The 27,337-nt window shown below is 38.6% G+C and overlaps 1 protein-coding gene across 8 annotated transcripts in view; it reads right to left on the bottom strand.

The window, feature by feature from the left end:
- The window catches only part of DLGAP1 (DLG associated protein 1), a 329,410-nt gene that overhangs the window by 161,357 nt on the left and 140,716 nt on the right, over positions 1-27,337 (bottom strand). For all 8 annotated transcript variants that reach the window (XM_036245132.1, XM_036245131.1, XM_036245139.1 and 5 more), the window contains exon 4: positions 14,860-15,103. In XM_036245132.1, coding sequence (XP_036101025.1) covers positions 14,860-15,103 — 244 coding nt within the window. The remainder of the gene's footprint in view (positions 1-14,859; positions 15,104-27,337) is intronic.

Below are 27,337 nucleotides of genomic sequence, written 5' to 3'. Positions count from 1 at the left end.
AATTGGGAAGGTCAAAAATAGTAAATTTTCCAGTAGCTTGTTAGAAGTTACGAGAATGACTATGAACAAATTGCCTTTGGAATAAAAGTAAGGTATATGGGATGCGATAGAAGCATGCTTGGAGGAGAAAGAATTAAAAAGCAAATTGATGAATAATGCTTTTGCTTATACTTCTGGTCTCAAAACTCAGAGTTTGCTTACCTGATCATAACTTTTAGTCCATCATAATTGTTTGGTGGTCCTTCCTCTGACATGCAGTGTGACACGTGTGCAGTATAAAAACACACTGCGTGTGAAACAGAGCACACAGGAAAGCCTGGCATGCTGCAGATGTTCAGCAGGTGGGCACAGTTTCCCTGATGTGCAAAGTACCCAGCTTTGGTCAGAGAACCTTGAGGAAGTGCCCAGGAAGCAGAATTGATCAATATACCTATCCATTAATGCTTCAGCTATTTGCTGGTACCTTTTGTTTGGCCTATGTGGTAAAAAGTGAAACTAACATGGGAAATCCAAAAATATAGGTTTTAAAAATGATTTATAATTTTGAGTTATATAGGAAAACAGGCAAGCAAATGAGGATGCTACCAAGAATCTACCTTCTTCTGAACTGTCCAAATCCTTCTGGGGGTGTGGTATTAACGTCAGAAATAGCTCCATAGTTAAGAAAGCACATCATCTGAAGACCACACGTTTCTTGACCCCCCTTTTATTGATTTTTTTAGAGAGAAGGGAGGGGAGTGAGAGATAGAAACATTGATGTGAGACAGAACATCTTTCAACTGCCTCCTGCAGGCCCCCCACTGGGAACTGAGTCCAAAACCCAGGCATGTGTCCCGAGTGGCAATCGAACGGGACCTCTCAGTCCATGGGATGACGCTCAATCCACTGAGCCACTCTGGCCAGTCTCAACGCCCCTCCACCCCCGCTTTTTGTTAAAAACATCATTTTGATTCAGAAACAGTTTGAGGTGAGAAAGTGTGGATTTCCTGTTCAGTAATTTAATCCTATGAAGTCTGTCTTTGGAAGCAACAGAAAACCATGCATGATTTTCTAAAATGGTTTAGGGCTTCCCCCTTATGCAGTTGAAGTCAAGAAGAGTTATATTTGGAAAGGATCTTTACAAACTATGTGCAGGTTCAAACTGTCATCAGTTTTCAAACAGAACAGAGGTTGTGTATGATGGGATGGAGGTATGGCCCCAGAAGGAAGGCTCTGAATGAACACATGTATTGTTAAGGTTTATGGGAATGCCCTAAAGCACAAGGCTGGAAATAAGCTTCGGTTTGCTCATCAGCTTCTGGTTGAAACCTTCCTGTTACAACACACTCAGCTCCCGTGCCACAGCTCTACTAACTAGTTTAAAAATATGAACTGACATATGTGGGTTTTAAAATTCAGACAACAATTCAGAAGATGCATTTAAAATTCAGAAGATGCATTTCCTCTTACACCCCTCAGATGAAGGTTTCACAATGCTTCTGAAGTGACGTGTCCTACAGATATCAGGGGGGGTACACCAGCTTGTGGGAGTGTTGTTCATTCCAGGGTCACCATGTGAATGATGGGAACTCAACTGCTTGTTCCTGGGTCTCATTTATGCCATGTTCCCTCAGAGAGATCCAGAAGGACACGTGATAAAAGATAATTGGTTGGCATGGCTATTTTCATCTTTCCTCAAGTTTCCCCTAGAGCTGTTGGAATGGATCAGAAATGCCAAGTGCCTTTGAGTTCTCTCTGGAAAGCAATTGGGAAAAGGAGAGGCAAAGGTTTGAAAGCGGAAATGAGGAAAAGGTTTAAGACACAAAAAGGCCGATGCTGCGAAGAATGTCATCGATGAACCCATAACTCCATTTCTACCACAGGGGCAGAGTGCTGGTTCAGGATGCACAGGTCTCCGGAGAAGCACTCTCCTGTTTGGTTGCTTTGACACTTCTCATGGAGCAAGAGTTCCTAATAAATTTTTAGTGTAAATTTGTTAATATCACTTTCTTTCTTAATGAATAACAGTGACAAATATTTCCCATAACTCTCCACAATTCCATTCAGTGTTTCACTTTTTCTGCTTTCTGAAGAGTTCGTTGAAGCCTTGCTAAAAACACAGGTGGCTTACACTGTGGTTGTGGGAGAAACCTTTTCTCTCACCACAGTTCCTCGGGGACCTTTTTCCTGGTAAAAGCTAAAAGCATGCTTCTGAGAGTTGAGCTTTGTCAGAGTAAGAACTACGAAGGCATGGATTTATGTTTTTAAAGATACTGTAAGCTGGGTTTGTGTAGCTTTATTCCTTTTCCCAGAACTCCAGTCTCCTTGAAAACCACCTGCAACTGTTTGCAAATGAACTGCTTCTGAATCTGAAGGGAAAAAAGGAAAAAACAATAAAATCTACAAAAACCTCACCTGCTACCACTATGAGAGTCAGGGGAGACAAAGGAAAGGATCCTTTAAACATTGTTTTTCATTTTGTTTTTTAAGCATTCCTCTCTAGAAGGAGATATGTGCTTATATAAGTAACAATTACAAAGCGGCCGCTTTCTACAGATCATCTTCAATTAGCCAGTCTAACCTCTGAGCCCAGGAGACTTCATTTAACCAAAAAACTATAAGAAAAAAGGTAAAACCTGAAAGATACAGTGATATGAGATCTAGTATTGCTGCCAGTACAACCCTAACCATAAGATGTTTGCTATTACTTTTCTTTTTATTCCTTACCCGAGGATATTTTTCTATTTATCATCATAGAGTGGGAGAAAGGGAGAGAGACAGAGAGAAACATACTTGTGATAGAGCCACATTGATTGGTTGCCTCCCACATGACCTGACCAGGGCTGGAGACGAACCGCAACCGAGGTACATGCCCTTGACTAGAATCGAACCTGCGACACATTGGTCTGCGGGCTGATGCTCTAACTGCTGAGCCAAATGGGCCAGGGCTGCTATTACTTTAAAAAAAAAATAAAGTTTCTTTTACTATGAAAGTAAAATGTGTACTATTGAAAATTTGGAAAATAAAGCATAAAGATAAAAACAAAACTACATTTGGTTTCAATACCAAAAATAACCACTATTTAACATTCTAGTGCATTTTCGCCCAATTTTTTTTTTTCTGGGCACAATTTCTTGACACAGTTCTGAACTATCTATATGTATATGTCTGTATGTACACACAGACACACAAATGCACAATTTTGGATAGTGCTTCGATGTATTTAGATGATAATATAATATAATTAATATAATATAATATCAGGTTCTCTACTTTTATATTATTATAAACTCTTCCTAAACATAATTTTTATAGTTGATTTAATAATTCATTGAAGGAGGTTTTTCATAATTTACTTAACCTTTCTTCTACCGATAGACAAGTACTCACTGCTAACAAAAGTTGTTCAAATCTTTCACCATCATAAATTATGCTGTGGTGAACATGTTTGTCTATACTTTTTTTTCTTTGTTTCACATTAATTTTGCAAAATAGATTTACAGAAGAAAATTATCAGCTAAAAAATAAGTTATTTGAGATTTCAACACATGGCTTGGGTGGTTTCTTATGGTGTGGATGGAAGAGTTGGAGTTTTGCCCTGGCCGGTTTGGCTCAGTGGTTAGAGTGTCGGCCTGCGGTCCAGAGAGACCTGGGTTTGGTTCCTGCTAAGGGCACGTACCTCTGGTCCTGGTTGGGTTGTGCAAGTGGCAGCCACTCGATGTGTCCCTTTCACGTTGATGTTTCTCTGTCTCTCTCTTCCTCCCACTCTATCTAAACAAAATTTGGAAAAATGTCCACAGGTGAGGATTAAAAAAAAAAAAGAGTTTAAAGAAAAAGAGTTGGAGTTTTGCCATTTTCTTTAAAAATTATGGTTTTATTGATTTTAGAGAGAGAGGAAGGGAGAGGAGAAAGACAGAAACATTGATCAGCTGCCTCCTGTATGCCCTCCACTGGGGATTAAGCCCACAACCTGGGCATGTGCCCTGACCAGAAATTGAACCGGTGACCTCTTGGTTCATGGGCCGATGCTCAACCACTGAGCCAGATGAGCCAGGAGCTGTCTTTTTTCCAGTATGTTTTTATTGATTTTAGAGGGAGAGGAAGGGAGAAGAGAGAAACATTGATGTGAGAGAGAAACATTGATTGGTTGCCTCCTGTACCCATCCCAACCAGGATCAAATCTGCAACCTGGGTATGTGCCCTTATCAGGAATCAAACCAGTGACCTTTTGGTGCATGGGATGACACTCAACCAACTGAGGCACACTGGCCAGGGCATATTTGTTTTTTGTTTTTTAAATGGAAATTCAAAATAGAGAAATAACTTCATGTTCCCAGCAGCTTTAGAGCTTACATTATTTTTTTCTGGTCTTTCATATGCTCTAATACTTTTGGGAATGAAAAATATGATGCATTTTAAGAGAAAGCTAGAAAAAAATAGAAAGAATAAATGTTGATCCAAATCCTCTATAGATTTTTTTTCATGTTTTAATATTAATTCCAGTGATGTGATCAGCAACCCATGAAGTTCTTTTATACAGATATTCACAGATTAAATATAGATTTGAGACCAGGTCAAGAATGAGGATACTGTTAACACAACTTCCATATTTATAGGTAAGAGAGAGATAAAAGGTAGGAATGTAACCTCCATAGAGCTTTGGCTAAAAGAAGTGGGGGTAAAAAAACATAAAGTAGAATAAACATCCTGAGACTACAATGGAGGTCTTTATTTGCAGAAGTTAACATTTGCGTCTCCTGGATTTTTATTATCACTTATTTCCAGAAGCTCTTTCCCCAAATAAAAATTGTTGAGCCCTGGCAGGTTTTGCTTGGTGGTTAGAGCGTTGGCCTGTGGACCAGAGAGTCCTGGGTTCGGTTTCCGCTAAGGGCACGTACCTTGGTTGCAGTTTGTCCCCGGCCTTGGTTGGGGTTGTGTGGGTGGCAACTATTCGATGTGTCTCTCTCATATCAATGTTTCTCTCTCTCTCTCTCTCTCTCTCTCTCTCTCTCCATCCTTCTCTCCCTCCCACTCTATCTGAAGATAAGTGCAAAAAAAATTGTTGATACTCTGTTCCTCAAGATGGTGTGGGGGAGACATGCAACCATCCCACTCTTTCTAAAATAAAGTGGTTTATTTAAGGTGCATGAGAAAAAAGTAAGTACTTTCTGCTTCTGTGTAGACGTTGGAATCATCCAAGAAACTTTCAGTATTCATTGAAACAGAAAATTTCCTGATGAAATCCTACATTTTCACCTATCAATCAACTATTAACAAATATTCTTCAACAAATTTTATGTGTGACAACTGTAGGTTTGCGTTTCAAAGGCTAATTGCTGAACCACTGCAAAGCTCTGAATTAACTGGTATCTAAACTCTTTAACCCACTGTTTGAGTTGCAAGATATTGATAGAGACCTTATATAAAGTAGTACAGACTTCAAGACTGCTATAGACCAAAGATGAGAGCATTTATTTTCTTGATTTCAGCAATTTAGAAAGTGTTAAAGAATTCTGGAATGTGGGTTTCTTTTTCTTTTTCTTTTTCTTCTGATGGACAGCCATTCATGTTTCAGGTAACCAATTCTTAAATAAAAAAAAAGTCACAGTAATTTGTGTCAGTGTTACCTGGATTTATATCAATCTTATTTTTATTTAATGAGATACAATAAAGGTGCTGTCAATAAATTAGAAAATATATTGATGTATTTCCATCTGAATTTAACAAACAAAATATTCCCTAAGCTATATAACCAGAGACTGTCTGGTATTAGTATTATTTTTTAAGACAAGTTGTGCTATATTAAAATTCATCTATGACTTGATATGTCACTCAAGTCATCCTAGATTATTTGAAAGACAATGGATAATATTTTCCTTGAAAATCCTTTATCTTCACCTTTTTCTAAGTCAAGATTGTTGAGTTTCTGTTTTGAGTAGTTGGATATTATTAAAAAGTATATAGTATAGCCCATGGCTTGTAGAATGGTGATAAATAATAGTTGGAAAGGTTTGGGAAGGAAGGTAATAGGCTCTGACAGTGATAAGAGGCAATTCGTACAGGAAGCAGTAGCTAAATGTAACTTTGGTTACATTGGTGAAAATTGGGTCATGTTAGTTAAGGCATCTCTACATGTGCCATAAATTATTTTTTTTGGTTTGTCAGGCAGAATAGAGATGAAACAGTGCCTGCCCATCCACATTCTCTTCTAAGGAAATCATTTTTCTTAAACTCTCCATTGAGGGAGTTGTGGCCACTGTGTCACTGGCATCCCAGGGAACAGGAGAAAGAGAGTGGGGATGAAAATGCAGTAACAGAGATATGGGTTAAAATGTCCCAAATTTGGGAAAAAACATGGGTAAATACAATAGAGATTCCTGCTCTAAAATTTTCTAAATTATGTTTGACATTGAAAGCATCATGTTGCAGACTCCTCAATGTATGTGGGGAAAATGTTTAAGATAATTATATTATAAATGGGAGAGGACAAAAGGCATTGAAGTGAGGTGACATTTCTATACTTTATTTAACTGGTAAAATGTAGACAACAGTAGTGATGGAATAGTTCTGTGGTGATGGAATAGTTTTGTATCTTGATTGCAGTGGTGGTTATGGGAGTTTTCACACATGATAAAATATGAACTCTCCATATACATTGTACCAAGGTGAGTTTCTTGGTTTTGATATTGTATTATGGTTATCCAAGATGTAACCATTGGGGGAAACAAGATTTTTTTTTTTGTAATATCTTTGTAACTTTCTGTAATCTATAATTATTTCTAAATAAAAAAAAAAAAAAAAAAAAAAAGATAATGGAAAGAAGTTTCTTGAAAATGATAAACAGAAACACTTTATGTCGCATTATGATTTTCTGGCCATAATCAACATTTTGGAAGAGAGAAAGATTTTTCAGAATCTAAGCAGCAGTTGATGTGGATGGATTTTCTTAAATTAAAAACTTTAATTGTGGGGGAAAATATATGATGGAATAAGAAAATCAGATGGAAAAGAAATTCAAGGTTGGGCTTTAAGAGAGACAGGATGGCAATCCTACCCAGAAATTCAGGATTAGTTCTGTCTTGGTCAGGAATATAGTAAATATAAGGATATTTCTTATTTGCAAATATAGTAAAATCATGGTACTCTTCATTTTGGTCTTCTCTGTTTTTAAATAAAGACACTCGGTAGCTGTAAAGGGTTGCCCTGAACACTTGACAGAAAGTCAATAGTAAGAGTAATGGAGAGAAATACAAAGCCTCAGGTCTTGGATTTACCCCTGGAGCAACATAACACTGTTACCAAGGTGGCTGTGTAGGGTTGTCCAACGGCCAGCATTAATGCCATGCATGGTTTAAATTACTATTACTTTGCTGTATTTATTAAAAAGGTTCAATATGAATTGGATCAGACAACTCTGGACTATGAAGGCTTTTAAATGAATCAGTTTCTCTAGTAATAAAACTGCCTACTGGAAGTATCATAAGGATAAAAAATTGAATTTTTAGGTTCTATGTTGTCATGTCATTATTTTTTTGAGAAATTTCCCATATAATCAATATTCACATTAAAGGAGTCTGATTTTTTAATTTGTGTTTTCTCATTAACTTTAGTAACTGGGTTGTAAATGCTCACATCTTTGTTTTTCAACTCAATGAAGAGACCAGGCAGATCAGAATTAAATTACTGTATTCTTTCCTTAGTCTAAGGCAGAAACCTTTGAAAATTTTATCAGCCACAAAACAGAATATACCACCTGCTTGGTTTATAAGAGAGTTGGCAAAAATTCTTTTTTTCCATTCAGTGCTGTCTAACAACATTATAGCTATATCAAAAGATTAGACATTTGATCTTTTTAATGCATTATAATGTCAAAATGACAAAGCATAATATGAAACTTTAAGCCCAAAGAGTATTTTCTTTATATATGCTTTAAAAAAAATATTTTTCTCTATTCATTTTAATTTCTCTATATTTTGTGTCTTTAATTTCACTTCAAATGGATATTCCACAGTTGGACAAACTAACATGAAAAGCCATGTCAATAATATGTGAACACAATCGTTTCTTTTAAAAAGAGGGATTTTCAGAAATTTTAATGGAAAACACCAGTTTCAAACATGGCAGGAGCTAAATAAATATTTGTGGGAAGAAAGAATGAAAGAAAAGAGTCCTCTCATTTAGTAGACAGATTTGTTTTAAATTATTTCAGGGTACACCATATTTCACTAAGTATTATTGACAGGTAACGAGAATTTAAGAGCCTGCTCTGTTCATTACTAGATGTAGTCCTTTGGTCATGTATAATAAACTCTCCAAGCCTTATTTATTTATTATTTTTAACTGTACCTCATTCCTAGTCAGGAAATACATTGATCATGTCATAGAATATTTGTTAGGATTGATTACATGAGATAATCTATGCAGCTGGTTCATAATGCTTTTTAAGTAGTAAAGGACAAAAGGTTAGTCATTATCATTATTAATAAACTAAGCCAGGCTGAGAAATATAAACTCAAAGCCAGGGTACAGGCATTGTAGTTTATAATTTACATAGTACTTCCTTATTAATGATCTCATTTGACTACCACAACAACCATAAAGGCCAGGAGACAGGGAGGGGGGTGGGGGGGGGTGGGACTTCACTATTAGCCATGTGACAGCCTCTCAGATGGACAAAAGTAGACTTGTGAACTGTTAGTGAAGTATGACACCTCCACGCTTGGTTCATTCCCAAGAGGTCATTTATGTATACAGGGCAAAACAATTGGAGGGGAGGAAAGCCTAAGATGTTCTTCAGACTTTATATTTCCTTCTATGTCTGATAGGACTTTGGCATTTTATGATTTCATAGTATTTCTATTACAGTACAGAGGACAATTTGAGTGCCTCCCCAAAGGAAAAGTATAACCAAAATTCTGTCAAAAGTTATCACTGTCAGTTTGCTCAGATATAAAAACCAGACAGATGATCTCACAAGAGGCGTAGGCTGTGCCACAAATCTTATTTCATTTAATTTGTTTGTTTTGGTCTGAGAGCCTCCTTAGATAGAGGTAAGTGGATGTGTCCAGTTCCACTGGGATGTTTGGAGAAATTCAGGAAAGGGAACCTCATTAGGAGCCAGTCTAGGCAATATTTGAATATTTAGTACTTGATCTTATCTTTTAAAGTTTATTTTTCTTAAAAAAATTTATTGAGCTAGGTGACTGTCACTTGTATTAGGTACTGAGGATCCAAAAATGAGAACCCTCAGATGGCACAAAGAACATTTTGTGAGTCTTCCCACCAGTCAGATCAGAAACTCGAGGTTCCTGACTGAACATGCTGGGTGAGCCTTCCCCTTTTTCTTCCTGCTCCTGTTGATTCCAGAATGGTGTTTAGTTCTGGATATTCATCTAGTTACTATCTGACTTTATCTTGAAAAGAAAAAAAGGCCCTTTGTTCAAAACACTTCTGACTGATGTCTGTCCTTTGGACTTCTGCACCTTGCCCTCAGTGCTTTATAAAAACACCTGTTAATTAACTGGTAGAGAGATGTGAACTTTCTCTGAACTCTAAGGATTCTCCAGAAATGGTCATTAATGCTGGTAGGGGAGGCAGCATTAGAATTTAATTTTACACATAAAGAAAGTAAAGTTTAGATTAACTTTATAATAATGCAATGAATAATTTGTAGAGCTGAGACCCAAACAAGCAAAGGGTTATGGCTGGGAGGCCTGGGCTTTTGTTCTGACTTTGTCTACAGCTAGAGGCCCACTACTTGGGCCTCAGTTTTCTCGCCTTAAAATGGGTTCAGTGAATTAGATTAGGTGTGGCAAACTTTTCCAGTTAAGGGCCAAAGAGTAAATATTTCCGGCCAGGCTTTGTGGTCTCTCCAGCAACTATTCAAATCTGCTGTTAAAGAGTGAAAGCAGCCACAGACAATATGTAAGCAAAAATAGTGTAATTTTGTGCTAATAAAATTTTACGTGCAAAAATAGGGAACAGGTTGGATTTGGCTCTAGTTTGCAAACCCCTGGACTAGGTGATGTAGAAGTTTTTTCTACTGCTAATATTTTATGATTCAACTGTTTTAATAGCAATGCTATTTCCCTAGAAAAGTCACCTTAATTATTCAATCACTGTTGATTATGCCGTTTGTGAAGTACTCAAGTATTTTTTGTTAATTATTGCAGCATTATTCACAATAGCCAAGATATAGAAACAAATTGTCAACAGATAAATAAATAAAGAAGATGTGGTATTGTGAATATATACAATGGAATATTATTCAGCCATGAGAAACAAGGAAATCCTGCCATTTTCAACAAGGATAGACCTTGAGGGCATAATGCTAAGTGAGATAAGTCAGACAAAGAAAGATAAATACTGTATGATCTTATTTATATGTGGAGTCTAAAAGCCAAACTTGTAGAAACAGAGTAGAATGGTGGTTACTGGGGGCTCTGTGTGTGTGTGTGTGTGTGTGTGTGTGTGTGTGTGTGTGGTGAGGTTTGCATATTGGGAAGATGTTGGTCAAAGTGTACAGACTTGCAATTAGAAGACACATAAGTTCTGGTCTTGGCTCAGTTGGTTAGAGCATTGTCCTGACATGCTAAGGTTCTGGGTTTGATCCTTATCAACACAGCATAGTGGTCAAAGTCAACAATACTGTATTATATACTTCAAAGTTGCTAACAGACTGCATCTTAAATATTCTCACCACAAAGAGAAGTGATAATTATATGACATAATAGAGGTGTTGGCTAACATTATGGTGGAAATTACATTGCAATATATAAATGTATTGAATCAATATGTTATACACTTTAAACTTATACAATGTTATATGTCATTTATATCACAATTAAAACTGTATTTTCTGCTTTCTCTCTCTGCTTTCTTCCTCCATTATTGAATGCCTAGGATGTGTATTGCAAATATAAATTATTACTTTAATGTTATTTTGCTCAAGATCTTACGTAGTTTTTTTTTGGTGTCTGTGTGGTCAGGTAGGGAGCAGGGTATATGGGATTGGGGTGCAGGGTGCATGAAGGTAGGTTTGATGTCATCTCCTTGATTGGATGGCTGACTAGGTGTGAAGAAGCAAATGTGTGGGAGAACTCCTGGAACACTGGCCCAACCTCATCTGATCTACAAGGTTTTGATATACTCAGCAAGATTAGAGTAAGTGCATCAGAGTTTACAGCAATTTGGAGAGTGAGGTAGAATTATGGAAGAATGTGTCTCAATTTAGGAAAAAAGATGATCCCTCTTGTTAGAAAAACCAAACTGTAAATACTGCTGTCCTAGTGGCCCACGCCACACCCAAATAGGCAAACTATGTTGGCTTCCTGGCCAGAGGACACTGGCTGCTTGTCCAGAGGGACATTCATCCTGGGCCCTCTCTGCTCTTGCTGGGGGCTCTGTGAAGGACAGGAGACCAGTTCAACTTGATCAACATTCAGAGTTTCCTCTAGTAGAAACACAATAGAGCACAAACTTCAAGAGCAACAGTGTGGCAAGTGACATATTGACTCTTTATAAACATAATATTGCCTCATAAAGCATGTAATTTCAAAGTGAAACTTTTTCTTAAAACACCAGAAATTATATATCATGACAGTCTGCCTATTTCTTGAGTATTATTTTTATTCAAATATTATATTGACTTTCAAAATCATAAAAAGCAATAAATGCTTATTTGAAAAACCTCCCTCTCTCCATATCACCTGACCCTCCCACTTCCTGGGTAGCCACTGCAAATGCTTTATTTTCTGTCCTTTCTGACCAAATGGGTGTCTGTGTATCTATCTGTATGGGTGTATCCAACGATGATTACTGTACAATGTTTTTGCTTATTCAGGCTACTGGTATCAGTAGACACAAGTCTGTCTAGCTACAATGTGGTAATGATTTTGATAGATCCTAGAAAATGCTCACTTTAGGAAGTAAAAGGAAAACTCATCCTTAATTACATACAGTTGCATTTGTATATTCCCTACGAGACAGGTTTAATCCAATACTCTGAAGTGGAGGTTTGGGTATATTCCCAGTACCAAGTTTTACTTTTACCTAAAATATTTAGATGACTGAATTAGGGTGCCTATTTTCCCATAGTTGTGAGGATAATTGCCCACTTTTGCATTTTGCTTTCCCACAGTAGCACTAATTCTAACCTAATAGTCCCATGTGCAGTGGTTTATATAAAACGTGTTCAATCTATTAGATGGAGAAATACCTGGGTACTTGAGGCAGATTATATAAACTGAGAGAATATCAGATTCTCTCATATTTATATAAGCCAAAAAGTCAATAAATCAAAGGGAGCCTAATGAGTTACTCTAACTCAGTTCCCAGTTTGCCGTGGTTTGCTGGGACAAGTCTGTTAATCCTCACTCATGTTGCTAGGGGATCCTTTGGGCCACTTAGAACTCAGCCCATCACCATGACTCTTCTAAATGGTATCAGACACTTTTTTGTTTTTTAATGATAGGGTAGATTGAAGGATAAAGAACCTTATTATATCATAAAATAATGGTTTTTTAAAAAAGAACAAATCTATGGTATAAAGAAACTGTGAAAGGTGATATTAAAATTCTTAAGGTTGTTCTTATAAATATCTGATGTGCTTACTTAGAATCTACTGTAATGGTTTATAACTTCTAAAATTGTTTATTTTTCCATGACTATAAAGATGATACACCTTAATATTCAGTTTGATGTAAGGGTGAAGCAAAAATACGATTCTTTATGCTTCTCCACTCTGAGGGCAAGTCAATGTTCCTGCCCCTGACCTCATTTAGCCGCAGGCAAGTCTGCCGTCTTCCCTCCCAGAGAACAGCAAGCAGGTACCCATTGCTTAGGATGAGACACACACAGCCCAAGAAGAGCAGAGGCCATCACTTCCTCGATGTTTTCATTTACTTCTCCCTGTTCTTGGGTGTTCTCCCACCGAGGACCTCCAGCTAAAGCTTCTCCAATTCAATTTGCATTTTAAATATAACAATACAGTTCACCCTTCCACCCCTCATCCTCTTGAATAGGCTTGTCAGATTAAGCAAATATTACAAACACTATATTTAATTTTGTAGTATAAGTATATTCCGTGCAATATTTGGGGCATACTTACACTACAAAATTATTCACTATTTATCCTGAATTAACTGGCAGCCTGTATTTTATCTGGCAACCCTGTTGTTTGAACTCTGGGAACTTCCAGTGTATCTGGAAGGGCCTTAGGAAGGTCAGGTGTTTGGGGGTGAAGACAGACAAGAACTGTTTCAGGAAATATAAGTAAGTTGTCTCTCAACAAAATCCTCTGAGGGATGAGCAAAAAATAAGCCACGTGGAGTCTCCTGTCACTTTATCCATAACACTGCTCCTCAAGGCAGCAGGATAAGCCAGTGGCTCTTTTCCTTCCCTTGGTTCTTCTGAGCAAGGATCTGTATTTTGTGTATTTAAGGGGTGGTTTCAGTACAGAAGAGCAGATGGCAGGCAATGAGACTCTTAGAGTGACGAGTGGACCAGCCACTGGGAAAGGGTCGTGTGTAGTGTGGAGATGATGGAAATGGGAAAACACTAAAGACAGTGATATGCTGCAGGCACAGGGCAGACCTTTAAAATGTACTTACTGCACAGATGTAAACACACACATAAATATTATATAATTAAAAATAATTTATCATTTCATAAAGCAATCTTATTAATTTATAAGTCTCATCTGCGGTTGTTCTCACAGAATTTCTGTGTGCACAAGAATGCACACCCACTATCTCTGCTTGGAGACAGCCAGCAGACAGAGCGGCTGATCTCCCGGTGGAGCCGGTGCAATGCGGAGGGGCCTCTCTTTCCCTAATGCTGAGATCTTCATTGGCATTGGTCAAGAATAAAGTCCTGCTGTTTAACCTAATGGTTTTATTTTTATTTTTTCAAATTTCTACGTCAACCTCATATTTTTAGTTAGTAGGATTTTAACTCCGGTTTGAGGACTTAGTAATGCTCAAGCCTGCAAAAGTTGTAGGCTGAATGATAATTACTGACATTCGATGCACCTAGAGTAGAAATTGAATAATACAATATTCTGGCATAGGCTTTTTCTTATAATTTATTAATCATTATTTATCTTAACTCTAGGATTGATGATTTTATAGAACTACTCTGAATTGCAGTTATGCTAAATTAAATCATAAAGTTAAGCCTTGTTAAAACGGAGGGGATTTTCTCCTTGGGCACAAATGTTTATATATATATGGCATAAACCTAAATTTGATTTAGAGGGAAAAGGAGGTGTTCTATAACATATGATATCCAGAAGGTTTTAAATAATGAAATAAATCTGCTTCCTATTACAATGAAAGGAAACTCATAAAATGTTGAATCAGAATTACTGGATTACTCATTTCTTCCTATTTTCTTGCTGTGATATTTCAGGTCTTTGGGGGTATCTTGAAATTAATAAAGCATTCCAACTCTGTGATGCTCAACAATCAGGGTGTGTGATTTGCTGAGGGGGATCACACCCCTTCAGTCAGAGCCTGGTTGTGGACAGTGGGAGTTGTTTGGGATGACTTTACTGGTGCCTAGGATGCTGTGTGGGGACCTTGTGAAGACTGTCCCATGTTGTCCCTCCTGGTCTCCTAGTTGCAATTTCCTCTGGCGATGGTGACTGAGAAAAAAGGTTGGGTTTGAGTGTGGCCAGAAGCTGAGGAAAGAGGCAGGCAGGGTAGCAAAACCACTGCTTTGTAGGACATGGTGGTATTTTGTCACTGGTGACTATGTGTGATGACACAAGGGCACAATGTGCAGTTTTGCGGGACAGTGTGCCACAGCCCGGACGCGGAGGCCAGGCTTGTGGTGGCGGCATCACTGGGGACGGGGGGACAGTCACTCCGCTCACTCACCGGTGCTGCTCTGAATGGTCCTCACGGTGGTGGTGGTGGTGCGCGGCGGGGAGGAGGACCGCAGGGACACGCACTCGTCGTCCTGGGAGCAGCCCTTCTCGATGGCCCGCACGTAGCTGTGGCTCCGCATGCGGAAGCAGCCGGGCATGGGCAGGTCCAGAGCTTCCACCGCCTGAGACTCCAGCTCACTGAACACCGACTCGCATACGGACTCGAACTGCCCGTTCACTTCCATCTCGCTCACCTGCGGGCACAGACAGGGCGCCATCACACCACGCTCCTCCTCCCGCCCAGTGACAACCGACCTTTCCCTTCAAGCATCTCCAATCTGCAACCCCCAGAAGACAGCAGCGTCCAATGACTTTAAACTCCAATGCGTTTCATTTCCTCTGCATTACAAACTTATTTCAGTGGGTGCCCCGGTGCTCATTCTTCTTATTTACAAACGCAAACCTAGGGGACACTTTTATCAGTCCACAGTCAGAGTTCGTGTATTTCAGTGGACCGTTTTTAGCACAAACATTTTAGAAACTAGTATTTATTGTGTCTTTGGAAATGACTAGTTCGTCAGATAATTTGTGTTGACTGAAGCTTAATTTAGTGTAAAGTATAAAAGCAGGCCCTATATTTTTCTGGCAAGATACTCATATTTTGCCCCCAAACTTGATGTCAAAATCTGGAAAAGCACTATCAAGGTTTTCAAACTCTCTATGTACTATCTGAGGTTTTCTTCTTTTAAAAAGCTGATATGGTCCACAAATTATTTATAAATGCATTTAAAAAAGTCTTTCAACTGGGGCCTTCTCTTTCTTGAGGAATTAGTTTTTATTTATTTATATGTCTCTGTATATAAACGTTGCATTTGAGCACCACCTAAAAAACAGATACATAAATAAATAAGCCAGACCAAGTGCTCTGATTTTTCGCTTTGCAGAGATGTGGGAGCATTCTTCAATTTTCTGTTTCCTTTTAGAATTTCATGTCTACTTTCCTTAATATCGAATTCATGACTAATTGAGAATTTAACAGATTAAATTGCAATTAAGCTTAGAACACAATGAAAACTAGAATAATTTTTGACTGTCTCCTCATTTTGTGTTATCTGAAAATGTACTCCAATAATGGCTAATTCTTTAAACTTCAGATAAAAGTGACCAATTTCCTTAAGGCATATCAAGTGGAAAAGAGACATGAATTTCCTAATAATTCTTTATAGTTTAAAATAGCTTTAGGAGTAAAAGGCTCTTCCTTTCCGTCTGGCTGCAGCCATCAGGTAAACCGCGACGGGCGCTTGGAGGAGCAATGGGGGAAGAAGCAGTTGGATGGAACGCACTTCCCTCTTAGGATGCGCTCCACAGGGCCTGCCAGCGCCAGCTGGGATGCAATATCGAATTCGTGTGCACTCTGGTGGCCACAACGCCCTGTTCCTAAGGGTATGAGCTACGGCAAGCCTGGCCATCATGGTGTTAACCATGTCAAATATCACAAAGAAATAGTACATCTATCCCTGGGAAGGTAACAACTATTAAACTTGGATAACTAGCTTTCCAGAAGGTATTTGTGTCCTCTCCACTATTTTTCATAAAATTTGAATCATAAAGTAAAATCACACTAATGCATAACTCAACAAATTATAATAAGGAAAACACCCTTAGAAGTACTACCTAGAAACAGAACGTTTCCGGGCACTCAGCAGCCCCTCCATATGCTCCATCCTAACCACAGTCCTTCCCTTCCCTCCCACACTAACCCATAGTTTGGATCTGTAGACTTCATACTCATGGTGAAATTTAGCATGTTTCTCTGTCTTTTGTATTTCCTGAAAAGAATAAGCTAGATCCAGAATTTTGATCAGACTCAGGTTCAATCACTTTGGCAAGACAGGAGGCACATCACATCTGGGCTGTCTCTTATGTTGTTAGGAGTCATGTGTGCTCAAGCTCCTAGATCCATTAATTCACTGGGGGGCTGCAAAATGCTGATATTCTAATCCCATCCTTTTTTTCCTTTAAAAAATCTTTATTGTTGGATGTAAAATGTATTACAGATGTTCCACATTTTCCCCCCATTTACCCCCTCCTCCCCACTCCTGCCCCCCTCCTGCCTTTTCCCACACTATTGTCTGTGTCCATTGGTTATGCATATAAGTTCTTTGGTTTATTTCTTCCCACCCCCCCAACCCCTTTCCCTTTGAGGTTTGTCAGTCTAGCAATGAATTTGTACTTCTTAATCCCTTCACCTTTTTCACCCATTCCCCCAACCCCCCTCCCATCTGGCAACCAACAAAATGTTCTCTGTATCTATGAGAATGTTTCTGTTCTACCTGTTCATTTTGTTTGTAGATTCCATCGTTGATAGATATGTATTCATTGCCATTTTGTTTGTTCATATATTTTATCTTTTTCTTCAAAAAGACCCTTCAACATTTCATATAATAACAGTTTGGTGGTGATGAACTCCTTTAACTTTTTCTTGTCTGGGAAAGTCTTTATATGGCCATCAGTTCTAAATGCCAGCTTTGCAGGATGGAGTAATCTTGGTTGTAGGTTCTTGCTTTTCATCACTTTGAATATTTCTTGCCACTCCCTTCTGGCCTGCAAAGTTTCTTTTGAGAAATCAGCTGACAGCCTAATGGGAAATCCCTTGTAGGTAACTATCTGCCTTTCTCTTGCTGCTTTGAAGATTCTCTCTTTATCCTGAACCTTTTTCATTTTGTTGATGATGTGTCTTGGTGTGGGCCTCTTGGGGCTCATCTTGTTTGGGACTCTCTGTGCTTCCTGGACTTGTATGTCTGTTTCCTTCAAGTTAGGAAAGTTTTCTGCCATTATTGTTTCAAATAGGTTTTCGATTTCTTGTTCTCTCTCTTCTCCTTCTGGCACCCCCAAGATGTGAATGTTGGCACGCTTCAAGTTGTCCCAGAGGCTCCTTACACTATCCTCATTTTTTTGGATTCTTTTTTCTTTTTGCTGTTCTGAATGGGCATTTTTTGCTTCCTTATATTCCAAATCGATGGTTTGCTCCTTGGATTTCCGTACTCTATTGTTGAAGCTGTGTAAATTATTCTTTATTTCAGTTAATGCCTCCTTCAATTCTAACTGTGCATCCATGATTTCTGACTGGTCCTTTTTAATGCTCTTGAGGCCCTCACTAAGTTCACTGAGGTTCTCACTAAGTTCATTGAGTATCCTTATAAGCAGTATTTTGAACTCAGCATCTGTTAGATTGCTTATCTCCATTTCGCGTAGTTCTTTTCCTGGGGTTTTGTTCTGTTCTTTCATTTGGGACCTGTTTCTTTGTCTCCTCATTTTGGCTGCCTCCCTATTTTGGCTGCCTCCCTGTGTTTGTTTCAGTGTATTAGTTAACGAGAGGTATGGGGTTAGCTGAGACCAGATGCTGCTCATTTGAAAGAATTTAGGAAAAACCTGAAGCAGGATCCAAGACGGGCCAATCCTATGGTTAAGCAAGTGGCAACAGCTTGGGTGGGCCTGAAAGTTGGGTGGGGCAGGGCGGGGCCTCAGGGAGTCACCAGGGCGAGGCTACCAGTGTGGGCCAGGTTGCTGGAGTCCCAGATATGGCTTCTGTCTGCCACCCCAGGGAAGGACTCACCAAAGGAACAAAGGCCTCTGACAGCACGTTTGTCCCGGAGAAAGCCCCCTCTCCTCCAGCCCTCACTCCAATTCCAAACAGCTCAGTTCTTCCCTGTATGTCTCTGGCTCCCCTGGAGCTGCCTCCCCTCCAAGCTTAGAGGGAGAGAGTCCGATAAGTCCGTGTTTGGGCCCTTTAAGGAGCTGCCTGGGGCTCCAGCCACGTCAGCTTCCCTGAGCCTTAGTTCCCGCTGGTTTTTCCAGCCAGAAGTTATGGGGACTTCTCTTCCTGGCACTGGAACCCTGAGCAGGGCACCTGGCATGGGACGGGGACCCCCTCAGTCCTCAGGAAGGACCTTTCCAGCCAAGGTGTCGTCCTGATTTTTATCCGCTACACGTGAGTGTGGGACCAGCCCGTCGAGCCGCCGCCCCTCCTACCAGTCTGGATGTGGCTGCTGCTTTAATTCCGTAGTTGTAGGACTTCCATGCAGCTTGATTTCAGGCGATTTTGAATGGTGGTTGTTCTGTAGTTTCGTTGTATCTTTGATGTGGTTGTGGGAGGAGGCGATACCGCGTTTACCTACGCCGCCATCTTTATCGGAAGTCTAATCCCATCAACTTTTACAGTTACCAGTTGGAATAGTTTTAGAAAGAAATGCTTCTCTTCGTATTATTTGGCTACTTAATGATTTAGTTCATATGGGAACTATAAGATAAGGACTTGTCCATTTTATTTACTAAGTTTCAGGATAATACATCTGTTCCCTGTTATCTACAAAAGTGACCTGTATTTTTAAAAATATCAAAAAAAACTAATAGATGTAAAAACATTTGATGGTTTTAAATACAATTTCTAATGACCTGAAATTTGTCTCAGTTTTGGCCAGTGGGGACCTCTTCAGGGGGCCCATGCGTCTCTTTGACATGAAGCTAGTAGTCTCAAGTAGCTTCCTTGCTGTCTGTTATGACAAAGTATTCCAAACTCATCTTATACATTTACTGCCTAGTTCTGGAATCCGTATTCCCCTCAATTGCTCTTTTCTATTAGTGGGGATTTGTGTCCCAAGAACACAATTTGGGTACTAGAAAGCTTTGTTGTCATTGCTACTTGGTTGGTCCTTGTTCTTAAGGCCTTTTCAGTGGACAGAACTAGGTTATGAATTCCTCCAACTCAAATTCAGACTACAGAGTTTTTACATAATCTTTTCTATATTATAATTATATCTTTATTCCATAATAATTCTGTTTTTCAAGCACACAGAGATGATAGGATTTGGATAGCCTACAATTATTCATTCACTTTATTCCATAACACATGCACAATAGTCTCAGAATAAAGTATTAATACTACCATTGGCTGTATCATTACCGAAAACAGTTTAACAGTTCCTATTTGGGGTGGGGGCATATGCTCTCTACATTTTTTCTTCATTTTAAAATAGTTGTGTTATATTTACATTATCAGAGCACATAATCTATATGTTCTGTCCCACTTTAGCCTGCCTTTAGTCTTAGTTTTACCAATAATTTTTAATTTAATGCTTGACACTACATTTTCATATAAAATTAGATTATTCTTTATCAAACTTATACACAAATATAGGTTAAAGAGTTATAGATAGCTGATAAAGAAAAAGAACAAAACAAAGCAGACCCCTGACCCAGCCTGCCCACATTGGATTCTGCCTCTCCAGAGGCAAATACTTTTAATTCTTCCAATTGGGTCTTACGGTATTTGCATCCATTTTCCAAATACTTGCTTATGTAGATCTGTTGATAAGTTCATAGACTTCTGATAACTTCTTGGTTTCTCTCTTGCCCTTGAAGCATCACTCTGGGATCCTTCTGACTTCTATTGTAATCTATTGCCATGCCCATTGGGGTCCTGGGATCTCCCATTCCCATCATTCTGGGGGTGCCCTTCATTACCTAGCCCACGATGGAGCCCCTGTTTCCTCTTCCATGTTTTATTTTCTCCTTGTGGTGGAACACATCTTCCAGTGCTTTCCAGGACAAGGCAGGTCCTTGCATTGATGGAAATGCCTGCCCGACCTCCACTGTTACATCTGCTTGCCTGTATCCCTTCTCCTTTCAGGTATTTTCAGGCTTCGCTCCTTGTCACTTGGCCTCCATGTAGACTGGAGGCTGAGAAATCAGATGCCTTTCTCATTGCTAAGCCTTTCCACATGAGTTGGTTCCCTTCCCCACCCCTCTCAGAAATCTTTTAGTATCTTCATGTCCTAATGATCTAACATTTCACCATGATGTTTCCTGTGTGGATCTTTCTCTACTCATTGTGCTGGGTGGGCACTCTCAATTTGCAAAATCATGTCTTTTAATTCTGGGACTGTTTCTTGAATTATTTCATTAGTGATTTCCTTCCTTGTTTTCTTTTTTCTTTCTTTAACTCTTACCTATGAGATGTTGGGATCCAAAAAGCTCAAAGAATTCCAAACATAAGAAACATGAAAAACAATACATCAAAGTACTAATTTAAGATTTAGTTTAAAGTTCTAATATACTAATTTAAGAACTAATTAAGACCTGAATTTCCAAAACAATATTGATAAAAAAACAAAGCTGAAGGACTCACACTTCTTGACTTAAAAACTTACTACAAAACTTGTGACAGTAATTGAAACAGTGTGACACTGACATAAGGACAGACATACATACCAATGGAACAGAACTGAAAGTCCAGAAATAAACCCATACATCTCTTTTCATTAGTTCTTACATCTAGTCTTTTGGGTTGTCTAAAGCTCATGGTCTAGTAGATCCTCAGGAAGGGTTCATGGGAACAATATTCTCTGCATTCATTCATGCTTGTAACAGTTTGCCCATGTGTTTCATAGCTGAAAGTCAGTTTTTCTGGGTATAAAATCTTTGGGTCACATCCCCCCTGCCAACTATAATAATATGTTACTCAATTTTCTTCTGAAATAAACTATTATTGTTAAAGGGTCTGATGATAATTTATTTATTTATTTTTTTCTAAAGTAATTTGCTCTTTTTGTATAGAATTTCAAATTTTTTTTTTTTACTTTTTGAAAATCCTGTAGTTTTACTAAACTATGTCTTAGTGTTGATTGTTTTGGATCAATTACTCAGGTACATGATCTGATCTTTTAAAATGTAATTTTGAATCACCTTTTTATTTCAGGAAAGTATTCTTTAATTATTGTTATTATTTGTTCTGGTCCTTTGTTTTGATTTTCTTTTTTTAAATACTTCTATTATGTGTATGATAAATATTTATCAATTTCTCTTGAATCCTTCTTACCTCTTAGTTTCTTTTTGATTTAAAAAATGTCCCTCTTGACCTGGAAAGTATTATCCTAAGTGAAATAAGCCAAGCAGAAAAAGACAAATACCATATGATCTCACTTATATACGGAATATAATGAACATAACAGTCTGAGGAATACGGTAGACCCAGAAACATGGAAGTAGGGCACAGACTGACATCCCTCAGAAGGGGGGGTGGGGTGGGAAGAGATAAACCATAAGAGAGAACTTATATGCATGTATGCATGACCAATGGACATGGACAACTAAGCCAGGGATGGGGCGGGGCTGGGGTGGGGAGGGGGGTACCAATGGGGTAAAAAGGAGAAATATCTGTAACAAAAAAATAAATTAAAAATTAAAAAAAATATATTCCTCTTTTTTAGACTCTATTGTAAAAATGTCTGAAAAGTCTCATTTATTTGCTCCTATATTCCTTCTAGTCTGTTCTTAATTCTGAAAGGATTTTTATTTTACTTCTAATTCTTCCCTGAGTTCTGTGACATCATTTTTTAAGTTTTTGAAAATCAGATTATATTTTTCTTTCTTGCATTATATCATTTTTATTTTATCCTTATTGTTGAATGTATTACAGATGTTCCTCATTTTTCCCCCATTGACCCCCTCCTCCCCACTCCCGCTCCCTTCCTGCCTTTTCCCACACTGTTGTCTGTGTCCATTGGTTACATATAAGTTTTTTTATTTTTTTCTTCCCACCCCCCAACCCCCTTCCCTTTGAGGTTTGTCAGTCCAGCAACCAATATGTACTTCCTAATCCCTTCACCTTTTTCACCCATTCCCCCAACCCCCTTCCCATTTGGCAACCAACAAAATGTTCTCTGTATCTATGAGAATGTTTCTGTTCTACCTGTTCATTTTGTTTGTAGATTCCATTGTCGATAGATATGTATTCATTGCCATTTTGTTTGTTCATATATTTTATCTTTTTCTTCAAAAAGACCCTTCAACATTTCATATAATAACAGTTTGGTGGTGATGAACTCTTTTAACTTTTTCTTGTCTGGGAAAGTCTTTATATGGCCATCGATTCTAAATGACAGCTTTGCAGGATAGAGTAATCTTGGTTGTAGGTTCTTGCTTTTTATCACTCTGAATATTTCTTGCCATTCCCTTCTGGCCTGCAAAGTTTCTTTTGAGAAATCAGCTGACAGTCTTATGGGAACTCCCTTGTAGGTAACTAACTGTTTTTCTCTTGCTGCTTGTAAGATTTTCTCTTTGTCTTGAACCTTTTGCATTTTGATGATGATGCGTCTTGATTTGGGCCTCTTGGGGTTCATCCTGTTTGGGACTCTCTGTGCTTCCTGGACTTGTATGTCTGTTTCCTTCACCAAGTTAGGGAAGTTTTCTGCCATTATTGTTTCAAATAGGTTTTCGATTTCTTGTTCTCTCTCTCTTCTCCTTCTGGCACCCCCAAGATGCGAATGTTGGCATGCCTGAAGTTGTCCCAGAGGCTCCTTACACTATCCTCATTTTTTTGGATTCTTTTTTCTTTTTGCTGTTCTGATTGGGCGGTTTTTGCTTCCTTATATTCCAAATCAATGGTTTGCTTCTTGGCTTTACCTAGTGTACTATTGAATCTGTGTAAGTTATTCTTTATTTCAGTTAGTGCCTCCTTCATTTCTGACTGTGCATCCTTCATTTCTGGACTGCAGGCCAATGCTCTAACCACTGAGCCAAACCTGCCAGGGCCATCCTTTATTTCTGACTTGTCCTTTTTTATGCTCTTGAGGCCCTCACTAAGTTTGCTGAGGTTCTTACTAAGTTCACTGAGCATCCTTACAAGCAGTACTTTGAACTCAGCATCTGTTAGGTTGCTTATCTCCATTTCGCTTAGTTCTTTTCCTGGGGTTTTGTTCTGTTCTTTCATTTGGGACCTGTTTCTTTGTCTCCTCATTTTGGCTGCCTCCCTATTTTGGCTGCCTCCCTGTGTTTGTTTCAGTGTATTACTTAACGAGAGGTATGGGGTTAGCTGAGACCAGATGCTGCTCGTTTGAAAGAATTTAGGAAAAACCTGAAGCAGGATCCAACACAGGCCAATCCTATGGTTAAGCAAGTGGCAACAGCTTGGGTGGGCCTGAAAGTTGGGTGGAGTGGGGCCTCAGGGAGTCACCAGGGGGGGCAAACAGTGGGAACCAGGTTGCTGGAGGCCCAGATATGGCGGCTGTCTGCCACCCCAGGGAAGGGCTCACCAAAGGAACAAAGGCCTCTGACAGCACATTTGTCCTGGAGAAAACCCCCTCTCCAGCCCTTGCTCCAATGCCAAACAGCTCGGTTCTTCCCTGTATGTGTCTGGTGCCCCTCGAGTTGCCTCCCCTCCAAGCTTAGAGGGAGTGAGTCCGATGTGGCCATGCGTGGGCCCTTTAAAAGGCGCTGCCTGGGGCTCCAGCCACCTCAGCCTCCCTGAGCCGCAGTTCCTGCTGGTTTTCCCAGCCAGAAGTTATGGGGACTTCTCTTCCTGGCACTGGAACCCTGAGCAGGGTGTCTGGTGTGGGATGGGAACCCCTCAGTCCTCAGGAAGGACCTTCCCAGCCTAGGAATCCTCCCGATTTTTATCCGCCACACGTGGGTGTGGGACCAGGCCGACCGCCTCTGCCCCTCCTACCAGTCTCGATGTGGTTGCTTCTTTAATTCCGTAGTTGTAGGACTTCCATTCAGCGTGATTTCAGGCAGTTTTGAATGATGGTTGTTCAGTAGTTTAGTTGTAACTTTGATGTGGTTGTGGGAGGATGCAATACCGCGTTTACCTACGCCACTATCTTGACCGGAAGTCTTATATCATTTTCTTAATGTTCCTGAGTTCATTTTGAAATAGTGTTACAGTTTTGATCTGTTTTGTGGGTGTGTCTTTCTGGCATGTTTTCATTTTCTTTGTCAATGTTATTCTGCACCTTATTCTTTTTTCTTCATATAGTGACTTTGAATGTGATTTGAAGTGGGTACTTTTCTGTTGCTCATTTTTCTGTAAAGTTAGTTTTTCTGACCTTGAAAGGGTAATGCATTCAGGATTCCTCCCCCTAAATTCACAGGGTGTCCTCTTATACTGTTTTAGCACAGTGTTGCTTTCTGAGAAATCCTGGTTCTCTTGCTCTCACTCCTATTTTTACCTGGATCATCTATTTTCTCTTTTGCTATTGTCTCTATCTTGCTCATAGTTGTTTCTGTGCTTAACTAGTTCTTTTCAGTACTGGGTCCTGTCCTGAAAGGAAACACTGGATAGTTGGTTTCCAGTGTTACCTAACGCACTCAGATTGCTCTAGCCTCTTCCAATCTTACTACAGAATCCTTGGATATACCTGCTAAAAAAGAAAGCAAAATCCTTTCCAATTCAGCTGATGTTCTCAAATAGCGCCCCACCCCCCACGAGCTTTCCAGAGTATACTTTCTGCTGCACTCAGTACATCAGTAAAGTCATTGTCTTCTCCTATGTCCTCCAATGCAGATGTGCAAACAATGCCAGCTTATGGTTATTGGTGGTTTGTTGTCAACTACTCATATTTTGGGATCATGAGGATATCTTGTCACCTCAATCTGTATATATATTGTCCATTCAGTTTAAATTTTTCTATCTAGTTGCTCTGTCTGCTGTTATATAGAGAGATTATGGGAGATTCAGACACTAAGTTGGTACCACTGTAGCACTGTATAGCATGATTGTACCATAATTTATTTAGCCACTCCATTGTGGATGATGGTTCAGGTATGTCCTTGGAGACCATGCTATGATGAACATTCTTGTGCATTTATCTTTACATACTGGTGTTTTTATGTCTGTATTAGAGAGTTTCAAAAGTGGGATCCTAAGCCAAAAGATATTTACCTTTTTCTAGATTTTACCACTTAACTTTCTAAAACAATTGTAGCAATTCACTCCAAACAACAAGTAAGCCAGAGCTCATTTATCAACATGGTCACCAGACTAGGTATTAGTAGTTTACGCCACTCTGATAGGTCAAATATTATATTGTGCTGTTTTGATTTCTCTTTACCAGACTCCTAGTGTATATGAGCCTTTCCTATATTTGTTGACCTTCATTCATCTTTTCCTCTGACTCATAAGTTTTACCTCAAATTCTTTTGGTTTGTCTATTTTCTCATACTAATTGGTAAAAAAACCTAAGCAATCGGAACATAAACTTTTTTTCTTGATGTGCTTAAATATTCTATCAATTGTATTTTAATTTTAAGATATTTGCCATACAGCAATATTTAATATTTAGTTAAAATAGATGTTGATCTTTTACTTTATGTTTTCTGGAATTCTTGCTTTATTAAAAGTTATAATTCTTACCACAATATCATACACATGTTCTCCTAAACTTCACATTAATATTTTTGTTACTTTGTGTTATTGCTTAGATTTTAAATCCACTTGGATCTATATTTTAGATGGAAAGGAGGAGGAGTTTAATGCTCTTTCTGTTATATCATGGGCAATTTGCTTGACTTCTCTGAGCCTCACTTTCCTCATCTGTAAAATGGTTAAAATAATACCTACACCATAGTGATGCTTTAAAGATAAAAATAAAATAACATTTACAAATGCATACTATATTTCTAGGCACATGGTAGGCACTGCATACATAGTGGATATTATTTTTGAGATAGTATAGTGGGAAGAATGAGACAAATTACTCCAACTCTCTGAGACTGAGTTTTGTAAATTAAAAAATGATATTTCTTACAGTTGATATGAAATTAATGAGATACTCTACAAAGCTTATAGCTTGTATCTGGTAAACAATACATTGCAACTAAATGTATATAAACATTGTTTTCATTTCCATCATCATGACTACTATTATTAACAATATTATTGCCACCAAGTGTCTCTCTTACATCGATGTTCCCCCCCCCCCCAACTCCCTCCCTCTGCCCTTCTAAAAATCAGTGGACAAAATATCCTTGAGTAAGGATTAACAACAAAAACAAAAATGTTCAATTATTCTCTAACATTCCAGCACAATCTGTTTTTATGGGTATCTTATTTCTGAGAGGCAGAAACATACAATTTAGTTATTCTAAACCAATTTCCTAGCTCACAACGTTTTACTTTGATCTTTCTAGGAGACTTCAATAAATAATATATGTACCAGGTTTAAGAGGGAATAGGATATAATGCACTTAAATTCTATATGACTAGAGATGCTACTAATGATTTATAAGAGAGACTATCTCCAACATCATAAAAGGCAACCACTTCTTGAAAACGTTTAGAGTATATATATATATATGGTAGTATTGCTTTGAAGAATAAAAGTATTCTCCTTTGAATAATGACAATGTCAGGACTGCAATTGAAAGTTGAAATTATCCTTAAAGATACTGTGTTACCTACAAATTGAATATGAAACTAGAAAAATGAGGTATCATCAGGAATCCATTTAGGATGGCTATTCTTTCTGTATTTTACTTAAGGTGAAATGACTATGCCACTGAATTGCAGAGCTTAGTCTGCTATAGTATCAAGGCCCAATGTGCTTCTTCAGTGATTTTTTGGTATCTTATTAAATTGTCACTAGGAAGTAATATTGTCTCAAAGAAGGTCATATCTATGACTCAGAGACTACAAGCAAGCAGTTGCATAG

This window comes from Molossus molossus, unplaced genomic scaffold (assembly GCF_014108415.1).
Source record: "Molossus molossus isolate mMolMol1 unplaced genomic scaffold, mMolMol1.p scaffold_m16_p_6, whole genome shotgun sequence".
NCBI classification, from domain to species: Eukaryota; Metazoa; Chordata; class Mammalia; order Chiroptera; family Molossidae; genus Molossus; species Molossus molossus.
This window is presented reverse-complemented; position numbering and strand designations above follow the sequence as displayed.